The 26788-nt window shown below is 42.7% G+C and overlaps 1 protein-coding gene across 1 annotated transcript in view; it reads right to left on the reverse strand.

The window, feature by feature from the left end:
* The window catches only part of CHRNA7 (cholinergic receptor nicotinic alpha 7 subunit), a 120490-nt gene that overhangs the window by 6166 nt on the left and 87536 nt on the right, over positions 1 to 26788 (reverse strand). Inside the window, exons 5-9 of the mRNA XM_007459893.1 lie at positions 11410 to 11489; positions 7020 to 7187; positions 5807 to 6001; positions 4340 to 4426; positions 726 to 835 (exon numbers count right to left, since the gene is read on the reverse strand). Coding sequence (XP_007459955.1) covers positions 726 to 835; positions 4340 to 4426; positions 5807 to 6001; positions 7020 to 7187; positions 11410 to 11489 — 640 coding nt within the window. The remainder of the gene's footprint in view (positions 1 to 725; positions 836 to 4339; positions 4427 to 5806; positions 6002 to 7019; positions 7188 to 11409; positions 11490 to 26788) is intronic.

Here is a 26788-nt window from a genome sequence, read left to right on the forward strand (position 1 = left end):
CTTCCTGGAACACCAACGCTGGTCCTCCAATGATAAGACTCCCTTCTCAGGCACCAAGGCCATGCTGACTTGCCGTGTACGTGCTAATCTGTGTTTTTGTTTTTTGTTTTGTTTTGTTTACCTTGAAGAAATGTAACCCCGACTCATTTCACGTTCTTTGTTCTGACAGGATATAAAACTGTGCTGAAAACCCTGCTTCTCCGGAGCAGCTTCTCAGATTGATCTGGGAAGCCGGCTTCCAGGCTAGTCCTCAGTTTGACTCAAATAAAACTCTTTTCTATTCTTCTTCTTGATAGTTTATTGATTATTTTCATTGACAACTGATTGTATATATTTGTACACTGTTCACTCTATTTCTTACTTTTTTCCCTCCCCATTCTCTTTTGAAGATCCAACCAGCAGCTGTGTGCTCATCTTGTGTGTTGCTTCTAACAGTGTACGTGCAAAAAGGAGGTTTAGAAACACTGTCCAGTGAAAGGCGCACAGTGTTCGACCTGAGCCCTGCTCTGGGATATCAGATTGTAAGGACAGCCCCATGGGACCCTAAGAGCATTCACCATACTGCCTTGGAAGCAGAGATATGCAGACAGGTAAGAAATTGCAGCTTTTCGTTTAGGAATGCTAGCTGTTTGTGGGATTTTTAAAATAGATAAGTCATCCTCGGAGCCTCCTCTGGGGAGGGGCCCTGACCCCCCCTCTGGTGGAGGAGCTGGGGAGGAACTCACCCACTTGGGCATCTTGCCACCGTCGGGGTCGTGGTGGTGGTACTGTAGCACAATCACCGTGACGACCACGGAGAGGCCCACGATGATCATGGTGCTAGCGAAGTACTGGGCTGCAGAGAGAGCAGATGCAGGGGAGACCTGGGGCCTAGGTCACAGCGTGTCCCCATGGCACAGTGCAGGGGACCCAGACTGTGTCTTGACCACCAGGGGCTGGGGAGCAATGCCCAAGAGCAGAGCAGGACCTCCTCCAGGCCTGTAGCCCACCACGCACATTCCTGGTGGGCAGATGCCAATCCAGAGCACACAGACCTCCCCCTCCCACCCTGCTGAGCGGCCTCACCAGCTGACTGCATTGCTGGGAACCCTGCCTACGTCACCCTTCAGTGAAAGCTAACTGCACCTCACAGGATGGTGATAAGGTTGTCCGATGAGAAAGCACCATTGTCAGAACTGAAACCACCTGGCACAGAGGGTGTGATCACCACTGTGATGACTGCAGGCCACGGACAGGCTTCGGGGATCTAGCAAGGGCAGGCCCGGGTGCCACCGGCTGACTTATCAGACCTGGAAAATGACTCTACTAACGATAGAGTCTGCCCCCATCTACTTACTGAGAGCCACAGGGGTGGGGAGTGCCAGCTGTGCAGCCGTAAGAAGAGGTCAGCTGCAGTGTCTTTTCAGGCTGAGAGCATCACTTTCAGCTCTGATGGGCAAGGATGCATTTCTCCACCTTGGACCAGGTGAGAAGCAGCAGGGAGTTTCCCCCCCAGTCCACTGGCGGCCGTCTGTGAGCCTGGACAGACCACTCAGCCTCTCTGGGCCTCAGCTTCTTCACCAGTATAACAGGGATGGAAATGCCTTCTCTGCAGGGTTTGTACAAGGATTAGCAATTTTATGGGCCAAGGGTATAGGAGAAAGCTGGCATGGGTGGCCATTCCTTAATTTCCAACTCTAATTAGTAAACCTTCAGTGTGGGGGAGGCATAAATTAGGAGGTTGGGATTAACATACACACGACTATATATAAAATAGATAACTAACAAGGACCTACTGTACTATACAGGGAACAATACTCAATGTTTTGTAATAACTGTAGGTTATTTGTAAAAACCTATAAGGGAAAAGAATCAGGCTATACACCTGAAACCGACACAACATTGTAAATCAATAAAATAAATAAATAAAATAAACAGGGATTAGAAGCAAAGATGGATTCAAGTATAAAAAGAGTATTAAAAGATAACGAAACAAAAAATATATACACACAATGCCTCTCTAAGCAACAGAATAAATTATCCTAACATAAATGCAAACAAACAAACAAAGCCTCAGTGTGGCTAACCACCAAGGGGCTGGGCTCTTAAAGAAAGCATCCTGGCACGAGGCTAAGTGTTTGGTTAAAAACATCTCCTGCCCTCCAGGCAGGCAGGAACTCACTGCTCTCCCATGGAGACCAAGAGGAACCTACAAGGAGCTACCAGACTTATCATCAGCATCAGGGACCTCTGGGGAGGGAAGGGAGGGGGGACCAAACTGTGACTGTTATGGGCTGCATAATCTGTCCCCCTAAAATTTATATGTTGAAGCTGTAAACCCCAAGTACCTTAGAATGTGACTGTGTTTGAAGAGAGGGCATTTAAAGAGGGAATTAAGTTAAAATGAGATTGTTGGTGTGGCACCTGGTCCAATCTGACTGGTGTCCTTATTATAAGAAGGGGAAATTTGGACACACAAAGAGGCACAGGGATGTGAAGATACAAAGGAAAGACCGTGTGGGGACACAGCCCAGGGTGTCCATCTGCAAGACAAAGAAAGAGACCTCAAGAGAAACCAACCCTGCCAGCACCTTGATCTTGGACTTCCAGCCTCCAAAATTGTGAGCACATAAATTTTTCCTGTGTAAGGCACCCAGTCTGTGGAATTTTATTGTGGTAGCCTTAGCAGACTAATACAATGACCTATGGAGGGATCCAGGCTGACTGGATCCCACAGCTGAAATCTCAACAACAGAGGTCAAAGGCCAACAGCATCCCATCCTTCTAGATGTGGGCTATGCACCAACCAAGCCTGTGGGTTCATCAGACACAACAGGGCCTGCCGACTGCCCCTTTAAGGGTGGTTTCTGCTGCATGTCTCTATTGAAAGCATTGTGCTAGAAGGTAGAAAGGATGGGGTCAGAATGTCTGGTTGAAAGATGGTTCCTTGCTTCCAGGATGGTACGGAGAGAAATATGACACCCTCAGAGGCTTTTTATACCAACAGTCTCTCTGGTCAAAATATTACAGATCCAGAAACCTCCAATAAGAAGGGCCTTGGCTTCTTAATTCGTGAAGCCTGGCGGTATCATGTAAGGCCCCCCACTCCTACTTACCCCTGGTTAACCACACAGGACTGCCACCCGTATTACTGCTTTCCTGTTTCTGACCTCCACTGCCAAATGGGAGTGGGGACTCTCATTAAAACTAATACCTATTGGCAGAATGTTTGCTTCCTATCCTCACAACTGGCTTGGAGGTCTGGTTCCCTGACCAGGAACAGAACCCTGGCTGCAGTGGCCAGGGTACTGGGTCCTAACCTCTGGGCCACTGAGCACCCCTTGGCACGCTCCTGCTAATTCCAGTCCAGTCCAGGGAGGTTCACAGCAACAGGTGATGCTGCCTCCTGTCTCTGTCATCCTTCCTTGGGCAGAAGATCATCCTTACACCTGCCTTTGTGTGTGGTTTGTGCATCCCCTGCTGGACCAGTCCCTGCTTCACCTACACCCTACTCACATGACTGACTTTCCCCCCTAATTGCAGAGCCTAATCAGTAAATACCTACATCCTTGTCCTACTGCCCCGAAGCTAGTGATTGCTTAATCTTTAGTTCAGAATGGCTCCCCTTTGACAGTTTAACAAAGGGAAGACCTCCGCCCCTTGAAGGTACTTAGCCCAAGGGGCTAAGAGGGCTGTGCCCCTCTGCTGGTTTCCCTGGTAACCGATGCCAATCTGACTTCAATTCCCCTAGATAACTGGTGGGGTGTCACTCCAGGACCCTTTTGCTTCAGATGTGTAAGATCTCCCATCTACCGAACAACTGATGTCCTGTCTCTGGACTCTTTCTTCAGTCTTGAGTCTGGGCAAGTATAGGGCTTGCAGGCCTGCGGGGTGCAGCCCAGCATGTGGTCAAAACATATTTGTCCTGCTCACCTTCCCTCACAATCTTTAACCTTCTACAGAGACATCGAGTTATCTCAAGAAACAATGGCTGAGAGTTAACATATAACAAATAATTTGTGGAAAAACAGTGACTCAAGCTAAAATAATGAATCTTTAATGGTAAAAATCTCTGGCTCCATAACAAGTGTGAGGGGGGCATTGTGGGAGAAAAGGGGGCATTTCTGCATCTTAAGGCCAAACCACAAAGCCAGATTCCCCCTCCCCTTCTGTGTGCCAGGTGAGCAGAGGCCATGGGTCAACTCTGAGTAGTTACAGCAAGTCATCTCCTCACAGCAGAAAAGGGGAGACGTGCAGCTCTCCAGGGTCCTGCGGGACACGTTTCTGCTCCCTGCCTGTGCTGCAAAATCCCAGGCACTCTCTAAGCCCATGTCTTTAGAGGAGCCAGATGCTTGCTTACCTATCAAGGGCACTGAGTCAGAGGTCGCAGGCATGATCTCAGCCACCAGCAGCATGAAGACGGTAAGAGAGAGTAAAACTGTGATCCCTGGAACAGAGACATACAGTGGCCCCTGAGACAGAACAGATGGTAAGGCCTGAGCTCCATCCAGCCCAAGAGTCAAAGGAGGTGTGGAGGGAGGGATGGTGGTGGCCACGACATTCCTGAAACCAAATGCACAGTTTTCTATATTGATGGGAATGGGCATCTTTCTGGGGACAGTCCGTGCCATTTACCAGAGTCCCAGAAGAGTCCCTGGGAAAACAAACTTAGGAGCCAGAACTTTAGAAGAACAACTCAAAATAAATCATTGACCTCAGCACATGTATCTCTCATTTTCTTTATTACATTAGTATCGAGAGGTAGTTTCATGTTGCAGGAAAAAGAAAACATACAGTTTGAAGACCTGGCTTTTGTTCTTGACTTTTCTACTTACTAGCTGTGTGACCTTGGATAGGTCATTTAATGCACCTGAGGCTCTTGTATGAATGAAAAATATCACCTGCCATATCAGTAAACAAAGGATGTTGCAGCCATCAAGCCATCACATTACAGCCTCCCCAGTGGTGCACCCTGAGGGGACTCGGGATGAGAAAACACAGGATACTGGCCCCAGAGAGCTGAGGTGCATATCAAAGGAATGATTTCAGTGAGCCCAGACTCTTGCATCTTCCCATACACAGAAAAGCACTAAATTCATTAACTTGAGGTGTTTGGTTTTCTTTAATCAACAGTAATCTTTTGATGTTTTGACTACCTGGTCTTTGTGGCAGAAACTCCCATATACTCTGGCTCCTCCCTGCCCTCTTCAGAGCCGTCCCTAGAACTATCTGAGATGCTATGTCTCAGGCTTGAAGTCCTCAGAAAGTCCACCAAATAAAACATAATTCTTAACTTTTTGGTTGAACATTTTTTTTCAGTTGACACAGTCAGAAGTTATAGGTTTGAGAATGATTTCTATGTGTACCAAATAGGATCTTTAGTAACTCTCTGAGATGCTGAGGAGCTCATTTCACCAATCTAAATCATAGTTTTCTTATCTTCCTATTGGAGGATCATCAGGAATTACACTGTGTGTGGCCATATATAGACGCAAGCTGATACTATATTAAACTAAACTGTGTCCTGTCCACAATGAATTCCAGCTGGTTGCCACCAAGGGGTGGGGTGGGGTGGCAGAAGGGGAGAAGGCACAGGCCCCTCAGGGAAGAATTGGTTCTTCCCTGGGCATCCCCATCCCCTCTTCAGGATCAGAGGAGCCTGTAGAATCTCAAGAGGGCCTGGCCATCCTGCACAGCGGGCTGTGGTGTCAGGGAGCCACCCTGGGCTGGGATGCGTAGAGTGGGCCCTGGACATCTCTGCACCTAGAGCCCAGACTGCCACCCTCAAGGCAGGGCCCTCCCATCCCAGCTCAGACCCGGTACTCACCCAGGGAGATTTTCTCCCCAGAGTCTGCAGGGAGCAAGAACACGAGGAGGGCCAGGGCAGAGATGAGAACACAGGGAATGAGAAGGTTGAGGCCATAGTAGAGGGTCCTGCGGCGGATGGTGATAGTGAAGGTCACATCCGGGTACGGCTCTTTGCAGCACTCATAGAACTTCTCACTCCGCTTGCCAGGGATCCCTTCAGTTCCAGGGGAAGAAAGGAACCACCATTGAATAAAAGGATGCAGTTTATTTTAAGGGGTTATAACACACACACAGAGCCATGGAATTTGTTAAGTGCAAAAAACTGGCTAATTGTTGTCTGAATAAATGCTTTAGGTTTATTATAGATTTATTTAAGGGTATCTTAGTGATATTTGAACAAATTGGCAGGTTTCTTATGTATTCAAATTACATGTGCTCTAGACTGAATGTGTCACCTGCAAGGTTCATATGTTGAAATCCTAACCTCCACAGTGATGGTCATTTGGAGGTGAGGCCTTTGGGAGGTGATTAGGTCATGAGGGGGAGCCCTTGGGAATGGAATTAGTGCCCTTATAAAAGGGACCCCAGAGAGCTCCCCTACTCCTGCTGCCATGTGAGGACACAGCCTGAAGACAGCTGTCTGTGAACCAGGAAGCATGTCCTCACCAGACGCTGAGTCTGCCAGCACCTTGATCTTGGACTCCCAGCCTCCAAACTATGAGAAATAACTGCCAGCACCTTGATCTTGGACTCCCAGCCTCCAAACTATGAGAAATAACTGTCTGTTGTTTATAAGCTACCCAGTCGATGGTATTCTGTTATAGCAGCCTGAACGGACTAAGACACCATGATTATAAATAATACATTGTAAACTCGACACCATTATAAATGTAATTATTGTTTTCTATTTAAAATCATCAAATATAGGTTCCCATCAACTGCAATTTGCTGTTCCACCTGATTTTAGGGATGAAGCAGATTTGAATAACGTAGAGATGCTCATACTAGCACTGACCTTACCATAACTTCAAGTTCCTTATGGAAAGCACTGAATTTTCTAATTGTTTTTTGTTTCTCATCCTAGAGCTCTCAGTAAATCATGGAGAATGCTGCAGGGTTCAATAACTGCTCATGCTGAAAAGCAGAGTGGAAAATCCCAAACTTTTTAAGCCAGCACAGTAATAAAGGAGCTTCCTTCTATGTTGCCAGTAACACGTCTTTGCTGGCCTTACCCACAAGGTCCCATTCTCCATTTGGGATATAGCCGCTGATGTCTGCGTCCTGCATCTGCAGATCCAAGGACCACCCTCCATAAGACCAGGACCCAAACTTCAGTTTGCACTGCTGCACATCAAAGGGGAACCATCGCACATCAATGTAGCAGGAGCTCTTGAAGATGCCTACATGGGCAATGAGACAGACCAAGATGGAAGCTGGCTGAGACCTGCTTTAAACACACAGCAGTCTCACACTGTTGGTGGGAATGTAAATTGGTGCAGCCACTATGGAAACAGTACGGGGGCTCCTCAAAAAATTACAAAAAGAACTAAAATTGATCCAGCGATCCCACTCCTGGGTATACATGGAAAGAAAACAAAATCAGTATCTCACAAAGATATTTGTACCCCACTGCAGCATTACTCACAATAGCCAAGACATGGAAACAACCTAAGTTTCTGTTGATGGATAAACAGATAAAATATTGTGTATATATGTGTGTGTGTGTGTGTGTGTGTGTGTGTGTGTATACATAAAATCAAATTTATGTGGATTATATGGAATATTATTCAGCCTTGAAAAAGATGAAAATCCTGCCATTTGCAACAACATGGATGAAACTGGAGGGCTTTATGCTAAGTGAAATAAGCCACACACAGAAAGACAGATCCTGTGTAATATCACTTACATGAAGAATTTTTTTTAAAAAAGTTTAACTCATAGAAACAGAGTAGAATGGCGGTTGCCAAGGGCTGGAGGGTGGGGGAAATGGGGGAGAGGTTGATCAAAAAGGGAACAAACTTTCAGTTATAAGGTGGATTCATTTTGAGGATCTAATGTACAGCATGGTGACTACAGTTAATAATATTTTATACTTGAAATTAACTATGTGAGGTGATGGGTGTGTTAATTAACCTGATTGTGGAAATAAATGATTTCACAATATATATGCATATGCATGTGTGTGTGTGTGTGTGTGTGTATATACACACATGCATATGCATATATATCATGTATATACATACATATATTATATATATATATGTGTGTGTATGTGTATATATATATTACAATTTCATTTGTCAACTACACCTCAATAATGCTGGAAAAAATATTAAAAATAAAAATAAATGCACAGCAACCCCTTGGTCTCCATCCCATACACTATTCGTAACACACAAAGCCTACTCTTCATGGAGTGAAAAGCTTGCTATCCTGATCAAGCATCGGCAGGTTAAACGATGCATCATTTCTGATGCTCTGCATGTCTCATGATCAATGCTGTGCACACATCCCCTGGACCATTTGAGATCCCTTCAGGAGGAGGCAGTGTGAGTACCGGGGCCTCTCACCTGGGTGTGACCAGAGAGGCTTCAGCCCATCCTGCCCGTCCAAACTAGACCTGTCCAGGACAAGCTGGGTCTTTCTGGAAGAATCTCTAGAAAAGAAGTTCAGCTGAAGCTTTACTGTCTTTTACATTTCAAAGGCTACACCGACATTTTCTGTTCTGAGCAAAGACTTCAACATTCTGTAAACTTGCTCTTGCCATGCATGTGCATCTCCAAATTCTAAACAGTAAGAGAGATGTAAAGAATGTAAAAAAATCCTATAGAAGCTGATAAAAATGATGAAGAGCTTAGAAACAGAATCTGAAAGGTCTGTGTGCGTCTGTGTGACTGTGTTTGGTGAGGAGCAGGAAAAGCATTTTCTTTAGGTTAAAAATTGAGAACATACTTGGTTATCTAGAAATTTATATGGAAGATAATTTTAACTAGCCTAAATTCTAGATTATAAACAGAACAAAACCTAATAGGTTTTAGTTGAAGAGGCAGTGTTTGGACAAAAGCTAGAGTTTCCACTGAAAAGAGGGACAGGACAAGTTGGGAGTAAATTTGCCAACAGGTCACTGAGATAATCCCACACCAGCCATTTATGCCCATGTGCTCCTTGCTGCCCAGAGAAAGACCAGAAGGCAGTGATGGCACAAATAGCTAAGGGTCCCAGTGCTCACAGGGACAGGGCAGACGCTCTGTAAATTTCTGCTTCCAAATTAAAAAAAAATGAATGGAGGGACTCAACTTGCTTACAGGGACCCCCCCACCCACCCACAGTCAAGCTGGGAAAGGATAATAAACTTTCTGTCTCCTCAAGTCCCTTTAAACAGGGTTTTCAGCATTACATCCAATGTCCGCAGGAATCTGGAAGTCATTACAGACACTGCCCTCCCATTAATGGGCTGAATCCCCCAAAACTCTCACTGCTGGTAGAAAATGAAACTGTAAGTGTATTATTCCATTTCTATCAAATGACCAGAAAAAGAGACTCTCTAGAGGCACAAAGCAGGTCAGTGGTTGCCTCGGGCCAGCAGTAAGGGCGGGGACTAACCGCAAACAGGCAAAAGGGATCTTTGGGGGGTGATGGAAAATGTTCTAGAACTAGATTGCAGTCGTGATCGTACAACTCTGTGAATTTACTAAAAATCATTGAATTGTGCACTTAAGATGGGTCAATTGTATAATACGTAACTTATACTTCAATAATGCTGTTAAAAAATAAAAATATGACATGGGAAAGAAGTCATTTCCTAATAACCAAGTCTATTTCAAAGCTTGCATCTGAAGCACTTTTTGCCTGTTTAGTTGCTGGAGCAGAGCAGCTTCCCAGTTCAGGTCTACACGACCCCAGGCGCAGTCTTGCTGCCCTGAACCAGACAACCCCACACTCTCTAGACCAGAGTAGGGGAGACTCCCACAGCCAAAGATCAATGTGCCCTCCTGACAGACTCCGGGGCCCACGGAGGCTGGGATGTAGGAACTGGCCCCAAAGGGGCTGCTGCACAGAGGGCTTGGGGGTCAGGAGTACTGCTCCTGTGGCTGAAAATAGCCTCAGCCTTCAAAACAACCCGCAGCCCAGTATTCTTCTACGCTGATGACTGCTGGAGATCATTTTCCAAAATAGTTCTCATGATAGAAGCTGCAACTTCTAGGCCTGGTGTAAAAGAGTGTACCAGTGATGGAAGACCCATCCCCAAGGTCTTTGTTAGGAGGAAGGCTTGCATGGCCTGGGGAAGGAGAGGAGGGGCTGAGGAAGAAGCAAGCACAAGGTTTAAGACAGAAAACCTGGAAGTCTGGAGTCCTTCCATCTCCTCAGACAACAATGGATGGTATCTGCCTGTGACAGGTTCAATCCCTGACGCCTTTGTTTACCTACATGTGGGCCAGGCCGTTGGTTGATGAGGGTGGTTCTAACGGGAATAAACATAGATCCTGCCCTTGGGACTCTTATCCTCTGCTAATGAGAAAGAGCATGTAAACAACAACCCAGGAGGCAGAGCCAGCTTTGCTGTGAGCTGTGAGATGAATCCAAGGGCACAAGATGGGGCTGACTGCTGGAGGGTGTGTGTGTGTGTGTGTGTGTGTGTGTGTGTGTGTGTGTGTGTGTGTGTGTGGGGGTGTGGTGTGTGTGAGCATAGTGTGTGGTATGTTTTTTGTGTGATGTGTCTATATGTGTGGTGTGTATGTATGGCGTTAGTGGGTGACGTGTGTACGTGTGTGTGTGCGCACGTGTGTGTGTGTGTGTGTGTGGTGTAGGTGTTGGTGGTGAGCAGGGAGGTGGCTGCAGGCTGCCTGGGAACAGGAAGTTAAACAAACAGTTGCAGTGGGGGAAATAACCCTGGAAAATAACTTGTGAAAAATCATCTAGAAGATTTAAAGAAATCTGTTAATATCTTGAGGGCACGAAGCCTGGGTTTCCCATGGCATGGATCACTCACAAGCAGCCCAGGGCCCTGTGAACTGACAGGAATGATGGGAGGAGATTCAACCCCAGCAGTTTCCCATCAGCTTCCTGAGAAGGAGAGAAGCTCTCTCAGGAAGAAATCACTGATGAGTCCCTTGGAAACCACCTGTTCTCACCTCTAACAAGCAGGTGGGCTTTAATGCGCGCACTCAAGAAGCCAGCCCAGCAAGGTCACCATCTCACCCCGACACTGGAGGGCAGCACATACCCATGTACCCAGTGCAGTGGGAAGGAAAACGCAGGCTGTGAGGAGGAAATGACCTGGAGGTTGGTTGCAGGGTATAAGGAGAACAGAAATGACCTGACAACGGAGACTTGTTTTAGTTGTGGATGAACTTTAAAGAATGCAGGACAGGCAATAAGGACAGAGGACATGTGTTGGCAAAGACAGCTTGAGCCATGATCCCAAGACAAAAAAGAGGAAGACAGCATTGCCACGCTCAGGGAATACGTGCAAGCACAGAGGAGAAGTCAGGAGGGCTGGGCATGCGTGGAGGCTAAGGATGCTCAGGGCTCAGAGCCAGCCGCTGCCCCTGCGGGCACCGTCGGACACCCCAACCTCCTTCACACTGTCTAACTGCAGGGGACAAAGGGAGCGGCACTTACCTGGAGGGAGGTACTGGCAGTGCCCAGAAGAATTCACTAACACGTTGGTGTGGAACGTGGCGTCAAACCGCTCATCAGCACTGGAAACAGGAGAAGGATCCGTGAGCCAGCCCGGCTGGGCAGTGGGTTCCCCATGCCCTTAGGGCAGTTGTTCCTGCAGTCCGAGCAGCTCTGAGAGGGGCTGCTGCTTGCAGTTGGGACAGCCAGCGGCGGTCTGAGAGCCCCACCTGTGGCTGACCTGGAAGGTCTTCCCAGAGCACAGGGGGAAGAGACCAATGCCCACCTCCGTTTCATAGGGATGCCGATTTTCTCCATATGAATATAAAACAAAGCTCTTCGCAAAAATGAAACCTGAAGACAACTTAGGACACTGGCAGATGAGACATTTCAAACCATCTGCAGGAGATAAAGAGTGGGGGGAAGTACAGAGCCCCTCTATCAGCCCTTAAGGGTGGGATTTGGACCCACTGTGTTCAAGGCTCTAGTTCCAGCCCCTTGAATGGGTCTAAAGCTCGGTTGGTGCTTGAGAAATCCATCTTGAGTGACTGAGGCTGCAGGTGCACGGGGGAGCTGGGCAGCCCCAAGGAGTACGGGGCTCCAGGATTAGTGATGACAGGAAGGAGCACAGGTGGAGACAGAAGAATTAGGTTCAAGTGTAGAGGAACGCACTCCAGCCCCACCCCCTGCCCATGTCCAGAACCTCCTACAGCCAGGAGTTACCAACCTGGTTAAAGGGGGCACACAAAACGGAAAGGAAAAACAATTAAGACCAACAGCCCTTATCCAGGTCTTTCATTTTCTGTGTTCTGACAGTTTGACATCCCGGGCCTTGCTGATCCTGGAGGGACTACTCCCACCCCAACCCCTGCCCCAGGTCAGCCAATTCCTAGAGATAGCAAACAACTCGCTCAGATGGAAAGCAACCAATCCAGAGCCCACACCCCCACCATCTCTTTTATGGAGCTCTCACCCTCCTGGCCACCATCCACCTGCCCTAATCACCCCAGGACCAGGTACCAGACAAACAGGGACAGGCCATATGTACCCATATGTCCTAGCCCTGCTTACCCTGCCTCACCAGTTCCATTCCATGGAAACCACAATAAAGGCTTTTGACCACATTTTCCCCTCACGCCCTCTGCCTCCTGACTGTCCCTAGTGCTTCCCTGTGTGGCCCTGTACGGCGAGCATGCCTCCTGTTTCCAGGGAACTGTAAGATAAACTTCCTTCCTTCATGACAGTCATTTCTGTGTCTGCATTTTACCATGCCTGATTAAAACATATCCTTAAAATGTCAGATGTAGTGAATGGACTTGAGGACACGGGGAGTGGGAAGGGTAAGCTGGGATGAAGTGAGAAGGTGGCATGGACATATATACACTACCAAATGTAAAATAGCTAGCTAGTGGGAAGCGGCCACATAGCACAGGGAGATCAGCTAGGTGCTTTGTGACCACCTAGAGGGCTGGGACAGGGAGGCGAGGAGGGAGGGAGACGCCAAGAGGGAAGAGATATGGGAACATATGTATACGTATAACTGATTCATTTTGTTATAAAGCAGAAACTAACACACCATTGTAAAGCAATTATACTCCAATAAAGATGTAAAAAAAAAAAATGTCGCCCTACAGGTGAATAAAAAAGTAAACAGCCTCAAGAAAACGTAGGCAGCCAGTCAAGGTGCCAGCACCTTGAGTTAAGTTTCCCTCATTTTAGCAACTGGAGAACCTCTGCTAAGGGCTGCCCACGTCTACAGAGCCTCTGCAGCCTTTTCTGTTCCCAAAATCCTCTAAAGGGGAAACTCACCATCATGAGATATCTGAGGACAGCCTTCACTGTGAGAGACAAGGACAGAAACAAGAAAGATCCAAGAAGAAACAGTCAATGAAAGGAATGAAAAATTACCTCTTAAAAAAGTAATATCCTCACAAAAATTCAAGAGGATGTTGCATTTAGAAAAACAAATGGCAATATGGAAGTTAAAACATGATCTATGAAATACATCTTTATAAACTGGTGGGAGGTTTGGCTGATAAGAATCACTGAGATGAAATCTAAGACCGAAAGGATGAGGGCATCAGAGTAAAGGCCAAGGAAGCGGAAGAGACATGGGGGTGGGGGTTGGTAGTGGGAGGGAGAGAAATCACACAGAGAAATTGTAGAGCTGAAAGAAACCCCTCCAACGTGAAGGCAAAGAAAGGTGTTTTTAAGAACATTAAGGTGCCAGAGAGCTTGTTTCTTATGTATATTTTCTTGGTCATGGACTTGAGCATCAGCTCCAGAAAAATGAGGGTGAATACTAAGGAAGAAGAAATAAACTTTCAGACTAAACCTAAAGACCTGGAAAAGGAACTTTCATGATGAGCTGTGTAGTGGGTCTAGAAAAAGGGGCAGGGTCCAAATTACAGCAAGATATAAGGGGTCTCTGAAGAGAGTAAAGTGGATTCAGAGTAATGAAGAGAAGAAACAACAAGGTGGAAAACACCATGGATTTGACTAAGGGCACATTGTTTTCAAAAATCTTTGATTAAAAAAAGCCACCAGAAACTTCAGGAAAAAACTGTACAAGAAAGCCAAGGTTTGAATATGAAACAAAAATGTGATGAAGCTTAAAGAAAGAAGGAAGGGAGGAAGACTAAGCTACAATAAAAAGATAATCCTCTGAGATGAAAAAGGACACATCCACCCCCCTGACTTCCAAACACTCTCAGGGAGAGAGAGGAGGAGGAAGGCTCAAGATGTAAATATTCTTTGCTTGACTGCAGTCTGTACCTGACTGTCTTAATGACACACAAACAGTGACTGGGAACCAAATATCTGAGGATGTGGACCTTCACAAACTCACCCTGGATTTTACCCTGCTTTTTAAATTAGGTTCTCTGGAACCCCAAGATTCTGTGGAGGTGCTTCAGATTTCTGCAAATGTTTGATTCCAATATTTTCTTTTCCTTGTGTTTCAAAATGCATCATCAGATGAATGGATAAAGAAGATGTGGCACATATATACAATGGAATATTACTCAGCCATAAAAAGAAACGAAATTGAGCTATTTGTAATGAGGTGGATAGACCTAGAGTCTGTCATACAGAGTGAAGTAAGTCAGAAAGAGAGAGACAAATACCGTATGCTAACACATATATATGGAATTTAAGAAAAAAAAAAGGTTCTGAAGAACCTAGGGGTAAGACAGGAAGACACAGACCTACTAGAGAATGGACTTGAGGATATGGGGAGGGGGAAGGGTAAGCTGTGACAAAGCGAGAGAGAGAGGCATGGACATATATACACTACCAAACATAAGGTAGATAGCTAGTGGGAAGCAGCCGCATAGCACAGGGAGATCAGCTCGGTGCTTTGTGACCACCTAGAGGGGTGGGATAGGGAGGCGGGGAGGAAGGGAGACGCAAGAGGGAAGAGATATGGAGACATATGTATATGTATAACTGATTATAAAGCAGAAACTAACACACCATTGTAAAGCAATTATACTCCAATAAAGATGTAAAAAAAAATGCTAATAGAAGTCCAAAAACACTCAAATAATTGTTTGAGAAATTTTAACTCTTCAGACACTACCAATGTATTAATTCATGTGGCCCGTTTAACTTCTTTTCTGGTGGATGTGAAACTAAAACTCCTCTTGCCATGAATACTGCATGTATTTGAAACTCTTGAAAATGAGTCACCCAGTAAGATTTCAGTTTTGCATTATTGCTCTTTTAAAAAAAATTCACATTTGAATCTACAATTCCAGCACAGAACCTGCATCTGCCTTGGCACCTCTTCCCCCACCCCCCACCCCACAGCAGCAACAGCAGAAAGCACTGGGTGATGCTTGCATAGCTTTGCTTATTTTAAGCTTGGGTGTCATCTTGGCTGATTTTTATATTTATAATAAAGGCTGTGGGCATCTGTTAATGATTTTATTCTGAAAGAAAATAAAATTCATACAGCTCTTTCTCCATGGATTTGGAGCAATTTAATTGAAAAGACTCTTGAGATCACAAGGCAAATGGGTAAAAACAAGATAAAAATCTGTTGCCATTAGCAACAGCTTACCTGTGTGACTCAGTGATTTCTGAATACCGTTCAACCAAAATAGAATATTGAGATAAATGTACCACTGTCATCATTATCAAAATCTTAATACTCACTGTGGAAGTTTTAGGGTTCTTTCCCAGGGGCAAATTGATTTTATACGTAAATGATATAAAAGTAAACTCTGGTAATAATTATGTGCTAATACCACTTCATCTGTTTTGACCATTAGGGCTGGAGATAAGGTTTGTTTGAAAAAGGGTTCTGTTACTAAAATCTAAGTCTGAAAACACGCAGGGGATGAAGTCCCTGTGAAACATGCGTGACCAAAACCACTGCAAGGACCTGCCAGGCGGCAATATCAGTGATGTCCATTGGGTGCCAGCTGACAGTGACCTTGAGGCCACATGGTATCACAGCCTTGCAGCCAGCAGATTCTGGTCACCCTGGAGCTGGGTGGGTTCACAGAACTCAGCTCACTCTTCCCTCTGTGCTGGTGTGCACCTGAAACTTTCTGTATTAAACTGTTAGAAAACAGTCAAACATACATATTTTTTCTTGAGTACTAGAGGACAGGATACACCCTCAGAACTTTTTTTTTTAATTTATTTTTATTTATTTTATTTTTTAATTTTTTTGCAGTACGCGGGCCCCTCACCGCTGTGGCCTCCCCCGCCGCGGACAACAGGCTCCGGACGCGCAGGCTCAGCGGCCATAGCTCACGGGGCCAGCCGCTCCGCGGCACGTGGGATCCTCCCGGACCGGGGCATGAACCCGCGTCCCCTGCATCAGCAGGCGGACCCCCAACCACCGCGCCACCAGGGAATCCCCACCCTCAGAACTTTTGATGACCCTGGCACGTGGCCCTTCACTCCCCTCAAAACCTCTTCCCTCCAGCAGCCTTGGTCCTCGTCCAGGTAGTAATGGACAGATGAGCTTGCACTTGGTGTGAGGGGAGCTCTGGGCACTCCCACTGAGAAGTGTCCATGGAGAGGAGGGATATTTAACCCCAATATTGAAGGTGCAGGTCCTACGTCATCCGTCAAGTAGTCAGGAGCAGAGGACATCTGGACAGGCTCTAAGGATGGGCAGAAGGCTCACAGGTTCTGTGAGCCTACCAGGAAAGGTGGGCGTGTCCCCAGCAGACAGCGTAGTCTGATCACACACCTGGAGGTAGACTGGACTGAGGGAAGCTTCATGAAGGTGAGGTTTGCCTGGAGCAGGGGTGAATGAGATGTCGTCCCAAGCAGCAAGGCTAATACAGGGGCTTGAGGGCTAACCACTGGTGGCTATGCATGCAGGACCCAAGGGCCCATCCTTAGGGGAGGATTACAAACTGTGCTTCCAGATGTCAATGGCAGCACAGGCAGGCAGAGCCCAAGGGATACAGGTGAACACTGGTGGTCTGGGCTAAGACTGTTTCCTGCTCCCCATCCACAGGGTCTGACACAGTGCCTGATCCCAGCCCTGCAAAGGGCTCCTGGCCCTGGAAGCAGAGCCCTCCGATCCCAGCTTGGTGAAGCCCCTGCTCATCTCGCCCCGCAACACTGACCCCCATCCCTGAGCAAAAAACCCCAGGTACACTGCACTGCTGTCGAGAGCACACTGTGGGCTCATTAGGTGAGGACTGTAATGAATAGTGTCTCAGGCGCCATCACACCCATTCCCTCTGAGCTCACATGCTCCTCAAAAGAGAGGGAAGAGCAGAAAAGGCGAAAATGATCTTAATTACTCTACCACAAAAAAGAAATAATGATTATGTGATGAGGATAGAGGTGTCAGCTAATGCTACAATGGTAATCATATTGCAATATATATGTATTTCAAATCAACACAATGTACACGGTAAACATAAAATGTATATATATATATATATATATAAATTGTATCTCAATAAAAATAATAAAATAAAATTTAAAATATTGTAAGAAAAAAAGTAAATGAATAAGAAAGAGGAAACCCATCTATCTCAAAAGACTGTCAATCTAAGGTGCCATTTATCTTAAATCTTTTAAGGAATAAAAGCTGCCATGGATCAAAGATAAGATCCATAAAACTAAAAGCTGGTTCTTTGTGAAGATAAACAAAATTGATAAACCATTAGCCAGACTCATCAAGAAGAAAAGGGAGAAGACTCCAATCAATAGAATTAGAAATGAAAAAGGAGAAGTAACAACTGACACTGCAGAGATAAAAAGGACCATGAGAGATCACTACAAGTAACTATATGCCAATAAAATGGACAACCTGGAAGAAATGGACAAATTCTTAGAAAAGCACAACCTTCCAAGACTGAACCAGGAAGAAACAGAAAATATAAACAGAATAATCAAAAGCACTGAAGTTGAGACTGTGATTAAAAATCTTCCAACAGGGCTTCCCTGGTAGCGCAGTGGTTGAGGGTCCACCTGCTGATGCAGGGGACGTGGGTTCATGCCCCGGTTGGGGAGGATCCCACATGTCACGGAGCAGCTGGGCCCGTGAGCCATGGGCGCTGGGCCTGCGTGTCCGGAGCCTGTGCTCTGCAAGGGGAGAGGCCGCAGCGGTGAGAGGCCCGCGTACAGCAAAAAAAAAAAATCTTCCAACAAACAAAAGCCCAGGACCAGATGGCTTCACAGGCGAATTCTATCAAACATTTACAGAAGGGCTAACACCTATGCCTCTCAAACTCTTCCAAAATATAGCAGAGGGAGGAACACTCCCCAACTCATTCTACAAGGCCACCACCACCCCGATACCAAAACCAGACAAAAATTTACCATTGCAACAAAAAGAATAAAATACCTAGGAATAAACCTACCTAAGGAGACAAAAACATGGACTTACATATACTACCACATGTAAAATAGATAGTTAGTGGGAAGCAGCCGCATAGCACGGGGAGATCAGCTCGGTGCTTTGTGACCACCTAGAGGGGTGGGATAGGGAGTGTGGGAGGGAGATGCAAGAGGGAGGGGATATGGGGATATATGTATATGTATAGCTGATTCACTCTGTTATAAAGCAGAAACTAACACACCATTGTAAAGCAATTATACTCCAATAAAGGTGTTAAAAAAATAAAAATAAAAAATAAAAACAATACATTGGTAACAGCAAAAAAAAGCTGCCAATTACATGTTAAGATACCACTGATGCCCAGGTTTCAGAGGAAAAAGTCTGTAGAGAATAGATTAATTTTATTTCTAAAGAGAGTAGTAAGTTCTTTCTCTGGATATTTTTATTTTATTTTGTATTTTATTCTAAAGTGTTAAGGACATGTTAAAATGATAGCAAGTAGCAAGGTGGCTTGTCACAGACCATGACCAAAAAGTCTTGAGCAGAACTGAAATTTCATGGTTGCTTCTACCTTTCAGAGATCCCAGGAGGCAGACATCTAGGTATCAGCAGGAGGCTTCCAGAAGAATCTATTCAAGATCCTTTCTTTACCCACCAATTTATATGTTAAATGGCATGTAACATGGATTATAACAATTGGATGTAACATTGGATGAATTATAACAATGTTATAAATAATACGGGATAATGTTATCAAAGGCTGTGTCAGGTTTCTGGGCTCCCAATATTGTTCCTTGATCAATAGGACTGTTCCTGATCCAGTACAACATCATCTTGATCACTACAACTTAATGGAAATGTTGGTATTTGGCAGGGCAAGTCTCCGACAACTTTGTTCTTTTGTTTAAAAGTTATCTTACCTATCCTTGGCCCTTTACTCATCATTGTTAAGTTCTAGGATCTACTTGTCCAGTCCCATGAAGACCCAGCTGAGACTTTAGTTGGAATCACATTAAATTTACAGACTAGTTTGGGAAATTCTGACATCTTTATGATACTGAGTTTCCCCAGAAATAAATATATAACTCACCATTTATTTTGGTCTTAGATTTATTTATTGATACTTTTTAACACCTGCAAATACTGGAAAAAAGTCATATAGTTGATGAATGATGGTAATTTAGTTTATTCCTTTCTAATCCTTAATATTTCATTCTTTTACTTTTCTTGTTATTTAAGATTCTTATCATTCTTAAGATATTTTTTAAGTGATGACAATAGGTATCTTTATTTTGTTCCACATATAGAAACTTGTAATGTTTCAGCATTAAATGAGCTTTTGGTAAACACCTTACATCAGGTTACACAAGTTTTCTTCTATTTCACAAATGGGTATTAAATACCATCAACTGATTTTTCCCCAGCTACCAAGATGATCATGTGATTTTTCTCCTTCATTCTGTTAATATTGATAGAATGAATTATATGAATGAATTTTTCTAAAGTTAAACAAAACTTATTTTTCATTAGAAAACTAAATTTGTTATGATGTTTTAAAAATTATTGCTAGATTTAGTGAGTTAATACTCTTGTTAAGATGCATACATTCATGCTCATAAGTGATATTGTATGCTAGGTGGAATTTGCCTGCAAAACCCACTTTTTCGAATTTCTTTTTAAAAACATATCAATCAAGAGAATGAAAAGCCAAGCTTCAGACTGGTAGAAAATATGTGAAAAAAGATAGACCTGATAAAGACTGCTATCCAAAATATACAAATGACAACAGTAAGAAAACAACCCAATCAAAAAACCTTGAACAGACACCTCAACAAAGAAGATATCAGGGAATTGCAAATTTAAACAACCAGATACCACCACACACCTAGTAAGTGGTCAAAATGCAGAACACTGAGAACACCACATCTGTCAAGGATGTAGAGCAACAGGAGCTTTCATTCATTACTGATGGGTATGCAAAATGGAACGGCCACTTTAAAAGACACTTTGGCAGCTTCTTACAAAACTAAACATCCTCTTACCATACAATCCACCAATCACACTCCTTGGTGTTTACTAAAAGGAGTTGAAAACTTATGTCCAGACAGAAATCTGCACATGGATGCTTAAAGCAGCTTTATTCATAATCGCCAAAACTTTGAAGCAATCAAGATGTTCTTGAGTAGGTGAATTAAAAAATAAATAAACTGTGGTATATCCAGACAATGAAATGTTATTTAGTCTTAAAATGAAATGAGCTATTAAGCCATGAAAAGACCTGGAAGAAGCTTAAATGCATACTACTAAGTGAAAGAAGCCAGTCCGAGGGCTACATACTGTATGATTCCAACTATATGACATTCTGGACCAGGCAAAACTATGGAGACAGTAGAGTTCAGTGGTTTCCAGGAGTTAGGGGGAGAGAGGGATAAATGGGAGGAGCACAGAGGATTTTTAGGGCAGTGAAGCTAGTATGATACTATAATGGTGGATACATGTCATTATACATTTGTCCACATGCATAGAATGTACAACATAAAAAGCAAACCCTTAGTGTAAACTATGGACTTTGGGTGATCATTATTTGTCAATGTTGGCTCATCGACTGTAACAAACATACCACTCTGGTGAGGGTGTTCATAATCAGGGAGGCAGTGCATTGTGGGGGCAGGGCTATGTGGGAAATCTCTGAACCTTCTCAACTATGCTGGAGATCTAAAACTGCTTTAAAAAATAAAGCATATTTTAAAGATAGATAGATGATAGATAGGTAGATAGGTAGAGAGATCCAATTATCTTGTCTATTTTTCTATTTTGTCTAGAACCAGCTTATATTTTTCTGGCTAAGTTTCCATATTCAATGGCATAAAGTTGTCCATAATATTCTCTCTTCTTTACTTTCTTGATAATTATTCCCTGAGGTGTATTCATTTTATTAGTTCTTTTTAAAGCCAACTTATTCCTTCTTGATTTCTATCTTATTTTTCTCATTTAATAAATTTCTACTCTTTTCTTCATTCTTCCTTCTATTTACTTAATATTATTTTTTTCCTAACTTCTTGGGATTGGTAATTAATTCACAAATTTTAGTTTTAAAATCTTGCCTAATGTAAGCATTTAAGGCTATGGATTTCTCCCTACATATATACACACATGCACACACACATTCACACACACTAAAGTTTTTTTTTTTTAATTCACATTTGGGTACTTAGTTCTCCAGATATGTATTTTTAGTAGGACAAGGACACATCTGTTTTTCTATCTGTGTCTATCTGTATCTATTTCTCTACATTAGATGAGGCTTGTTAATTATGAAGTTCTATATCCTGACACATTTTTTCCTTCCTGAACTATCAATTACTAAAGAAAAAAGTACATTAAAATCTTCTACCACAATTATGGATTTATCTGCCAATTTTTCTTCATTTGTTTCAAAGCTATTTTATTAGGTGCATACATGTGAAATTTGTTAAGTATTCTCAGGAATTGTTTCTTTTTTATCATTATGACTTGATCTTTAACCTTAATTGCATGTTTTTTTCTTATAGCGTGTGTGCGTGCACATGAGAGTGCATGTGTGTCCGTGCATTTTCCTGTTATAAACATAGGCATTCTAATTTTATCTTGTTGGTCAAGTATATATTTTTCTTTTTTTTTTTTTGTCTCTTGTGTACTTATGCTTTAGTTCAAATATATATCCAAATGGTGTGTGTGTGTGTGTGTGTGTGTGTATATATATATACACACACACACACACATATATATGTGTATATATATATATATATATATATATACACATATATATGTGTGTGTGTGTGTGTATATATATATACACACACACACACACACACACACACCATTTGGATATATATTTGAACTAAAGCATAAGTACACAAGAGACAAAAAAAAAAAAAGACAATGTTTGGTTTTATTCCTACTATTTAATTTTGTGCTTTTTATTTCACCTTCCTTTGATTGCATTTCCCTCATTTCTATAGGCTTCTCACGTTTTTTTATTTTTTTCCTTCTCACTTCTTACCTGTCTGGAAATTTAAAAAATTATTCTTATGCTTCTGATGGTTATTCTTACATTTTTTTATCCCTTTAAAACAAACATTTATTGTTCTTTTCTAATTACAGAAATAAAACATATTCACAAAAAGGGAAATACAGAAAACACTTGGTAGGGATGCAATAATTATGAGGTGACTGAAGGAACAAAAATTAAAATTACCCACAATTTTGTAACTCAGAGGTAACCTCTTTAACATTTTTTTCTGACCTTTTTCTATGCATGTGGGTACATCAGTTGTATATAATGCACATGCATACATACAGATATTTTAAACAAAATTTTAGATCTTACATACAATACTCTTTAGAATTTGCTTTTTTTCCCCACTTTAGCAATGTACCATAGACAGTTTCGATTTTTACATTTTTAACGTGTATACTTAAAGCTGACAGCTCTATGTTCTGCCAGAGCAACTTAAGTCCAACTAAGTGCTTTACCTACAAGTACCATCCAAATACTGCCTTTCATGTTACTATTTTCCATCATTTTAATCTCTCTTTGTTTTTCACCCTCAAGTTCATCATTATTATTATATATGTTCAAAACTATTTATATTTACCTGAATTTTTAACAATTGCGTTCCTTCTCATACCCTGTTCCTAAATGTATATTCTGGTAGTTTCTTTAATACGTGTATTTCTGGTATTTCATCATGGCAGTTTACCTCTTCATGGTAACTTCTTTAGTCTTTGTTTTCCTGAAAATGTCCTGATTTTGCCCCTCATGTAAAGAAGCGTTTAGCCGGGACAGAATTCTACATTGACGATTATTTTCTCTCAAAATTTAAAGTTACTCATTTTTTTCTGGCTTCTACTGTTGCCTCTAAAAGGCCTGCAGTCAGTCTAATCGTCATCCCTTTGTAGCAAACTATCTTTTTTTCTTTCATTTTTTCCAGTATCTCCTTAGCTTTGGGCGTTCTGCCGCTTTTAGCAAAGTTGTCTAGGTGCCCGTTTCTTATTATCTGTCTTTTCTCAGACTTCTTATATCTCCTGAAACTGAGGATTTATGTTTTTCATCAATATTATTAAATTCTCAGCCATTCTTTTGGAACATGGCTTCTGGAGGAAAATGTCGTATTTCACCGGAAAACTGCATCCTCTAAAAGCATACAGCTCTGAGCAAGGCATGGGACTACGTCTGAGCTCTTTAGAAGCTCTTTGTCAGCTGCAAGCAGAGGACAGATGTATAAATTATGTGTTGTCTGGGAGTAATTTCACTGGTGGTGATTTGACTTCCTGCACCCTGTAAATAAACACATTTTATGTCCACTTACAATTCATCTCAACATTCCTTTACTTCATGTACATTTGTCCTGGTTTGACTTTTCCTTTAATTGGATCTAACATCTGCCTGGTTCCCTTATGTCTTGTGAGTAAAATAAATTCTTTAGTATGTGTTCATTTTTTATATCTGTATATGGGTCACAATTTTACCTTTCCTCTGAAAAATCATCTCCTAACACTTCTCCCACGTTCTTTCTATTATTTCCTTCTACAATAACAAGCCACCACGTGTGGGAGCACCTATGCAAGAGGGAAACTCATATGCCCTGTCTCACAAGGTTAAGTGTGGGGTCAATCCAGGATGGGGTTCATGCGTCCACATCTGCTTTATGCATGACCTCAGACACACTGTGCTTTTGATGACTCTTCCTATTTTTGACTTATTTGCAAAATAATAACAGTACCCTTCTCAAAAAGGTTGTAAATATATGTAAAACATTTGGACCAGGACCTGGTACATAGAAGCACCATTCACTAATGCATCCATTCACCATTCTTTCATATTTTCCACCTATTTAGCTGGCTATGGTCCATCTAGGAAATTACCTCTACTCCTTTGACCATGTCTCATCTGACACCCAATGCTTCTACCAAGTTTTTAATTTTTTATTTCATTGAAATGTTGTGTTAGTTTTACAATGTTGTTAGATTTACAATGTTGTGTTAGTTTCAGGTGTACAGCACACTGATTCAGTTATACATACATATATATATATATATATATATATATATATATATATTCTTTTTCAGATTCTTTTCCCTTTTAGGTTATCACAAAATATTGAGTATAGTTCCCTGTGCTATACAGTAGGTCCTTGTTGTTTATCTATTTTATCTACTGTAGTGTGTATATGTTAATCCCAAACACCTAATTTATCCCTCCCTCACCCTTCCCCTTTGGTAACCATAAGTTTGTTTTTTATGTCTGTGGATTTATTTCTGTTTTGTAGATAAGGTGAGATTTTAATTTTGATGCCTATATTTCTCATCTCTATTAATTTTATGTCATTTTTTTCAAAGCTGTTTTTTAAAGAGTGTTTTGCGTTTTTCTTGCATTTTCAATTCTTAATTGTGTTTAATTATTTAAACATTATTTATTAGTTCCTATTATCTATAAAGTTTAGACCCAGATCTGCAGTTTGTTATGTCTGATAATATTTGCTCCAAGGGAGGTGCTATTTATTTATGTATCTTTTGTAAGTTTAATTTTCAACTCATCATTTGCATATGTTTGTTTGCCTTTAACAAACAGTCTTTGTAACGTTTGCTGTAGAATCTAATGAAGGGTGATATAGAGCAAGAGCTCAGGGGACAGAGATGCAGCCATGGTGTTGGTGGAAGTGAAATGACAAGGGGGAGGGGGGTAGAAGAGCAGAGCCCCATGGCTGTCGCCTCACAGCTTTCCAGCCCCCACTCCTGGACACCAACCACTGTAGTTTGTGCTGTTTGTCAGGTGGCAGAAAACTCAGGGTTCAAACACTGATGCACCACCATGGAGCTTGGACAGGGCACACCTCAGCTTCCAGATGCCAAAAATGGAATGAATCTTCATTCTCCGAGCCCCCTGATTGTGACATGGAGCTTCCCCCACACAGCCAGAAACAGGCAAGCTTCCTGTTCACCTTCCTGCACTGAAAAGGAGATACTCCTCCAGCCCCCTTCTCAGATAGGGCAGTGTTTCCACAGCAGTCGGTTCCAGCCCACCTGGTCTGGGCAAGAGGGTAGGGCCCAGGTGTCACCCTTGCCTCCCTAGGCGAGTTGTTTGGTGACCCAGGACCCAGGATAACTGCCTGAGCTCCCAGGGCTCCATGTGGGGAAAGCACTGGCCTCCATCCTCCCGGGCTGCTCAGAGCCCCTGCAGTCCCTCCAACACAGAGGTCAGGCAGCCTACTTCATGGATGTGAATGAGTCCATGAAGTAAAAGTGAGTTTTCCATTTCTGAGCTGTGTAACCTGTGATGCCCTTTCTCTCCAGAGCCATGAAACAAAGAGGACAAAAGAAAGCTAGCCACCCCTGCTGGGGAGGGAAGAATTTCTGCCAGTGGTGCTCTTGGTTACTTTTCACACAAGGACTGTGAATCAGGTGTGGAAATTCAAACGTGAGTGAAGGTGAGTAGAAAACACAGAGGGAAAGGTGCTGACTTTGCACTCTGCCCACCTGTGTTTCAGTGACCTCTGACCTGGCATGTATGCCACCTTGGGAACCTCCCACATAAGTGGGGCCACCAAATCCATGCCTGAAGTTCCCCAGTAACTGGCTGAAAAGTGACCAGAATAATCTTCTTAAGGGGATCTTTTCCCTTTAGATTGAAGATAGTAAAGAAATTGATCAACATTCATCTGAATAAATATGAAATCTAAGTAAACTAAGCATATGCACTTGCTATGACAGTATAAATAAAATCTAAAAATGATAAAACAGAAATATTTTTTTTTATCTTCAAGAAGTTAATCTAAATATTTTCTGCCTAAAATTATATTAAGTATTTCCACCAAAACACTGAAGCAAGAAGTGCTTCAAGTGAACCAAGCTGGTATAACGTGTTTGGAAAGAAATTTCACAAAATGTAATAAGAGGATTTAAGAACCTTAAAAATTCCATGTTTCGTCTGGGAAAATAAGATTAAAATAATTATAGTCACAAATATGTGTATTACCAATTTCAATAAAACAAAAATTAGAGCTCAGACTTTCAGTTAGGGAGAGAATAGACACACTTTTACCTATTTGCATGGACTGGACTGCACCTCCCCCAATTCATATGTTGAAGTCCTAACCCCCAATGTGAATAAATTTGGAAACAGAACCTTTAAGGAGGTAATTAAGGTTACATGCAGCCATAAGGATGGGGCCGTAATCCAATAGGACTGGTAGCCTTATAAGAATAGGAAGAAATTAATATTCATATTCTCTCTCTCTCTCTCTCTTTTCCATAGGACACAGTGTGAAGGCAGGCATCTACAGGCCAGGATGGGATCGCTCACCAGGAACCGAATTGGCTGGCAGAAATAAACGTCTCCATTTTTATGTATCCATTACAGTCACTTTAAGAGTTTCTTGGGAATAACACAGTATATAAATAAATAAGAAATAAAATGTAATGGCCTGGGGATTCTTCCCCAAATAAATATTTACCTTAGTGAAAAAAAATGCCCAGAGTATGGTATTTTGTTATTAGTGTTTTGCAGCACTATTACTTCCA

This window comes from Lipotes vexillifer, unplaced genomic scaffold, assembly GCF_000442215.2.
Source record: "Lipotes vexillifer unplaced genomic scaffold, Lipotes_vexillifer_v1.1 scaffold360, whole genome shotgun sequence".
NCBI classification, from domain to species: Eukaryota; Metazoa; Chordata; class Mammalia; order Artiodactyla; family Lipotidae; genus Lipotes; species Lipotes vexillifer.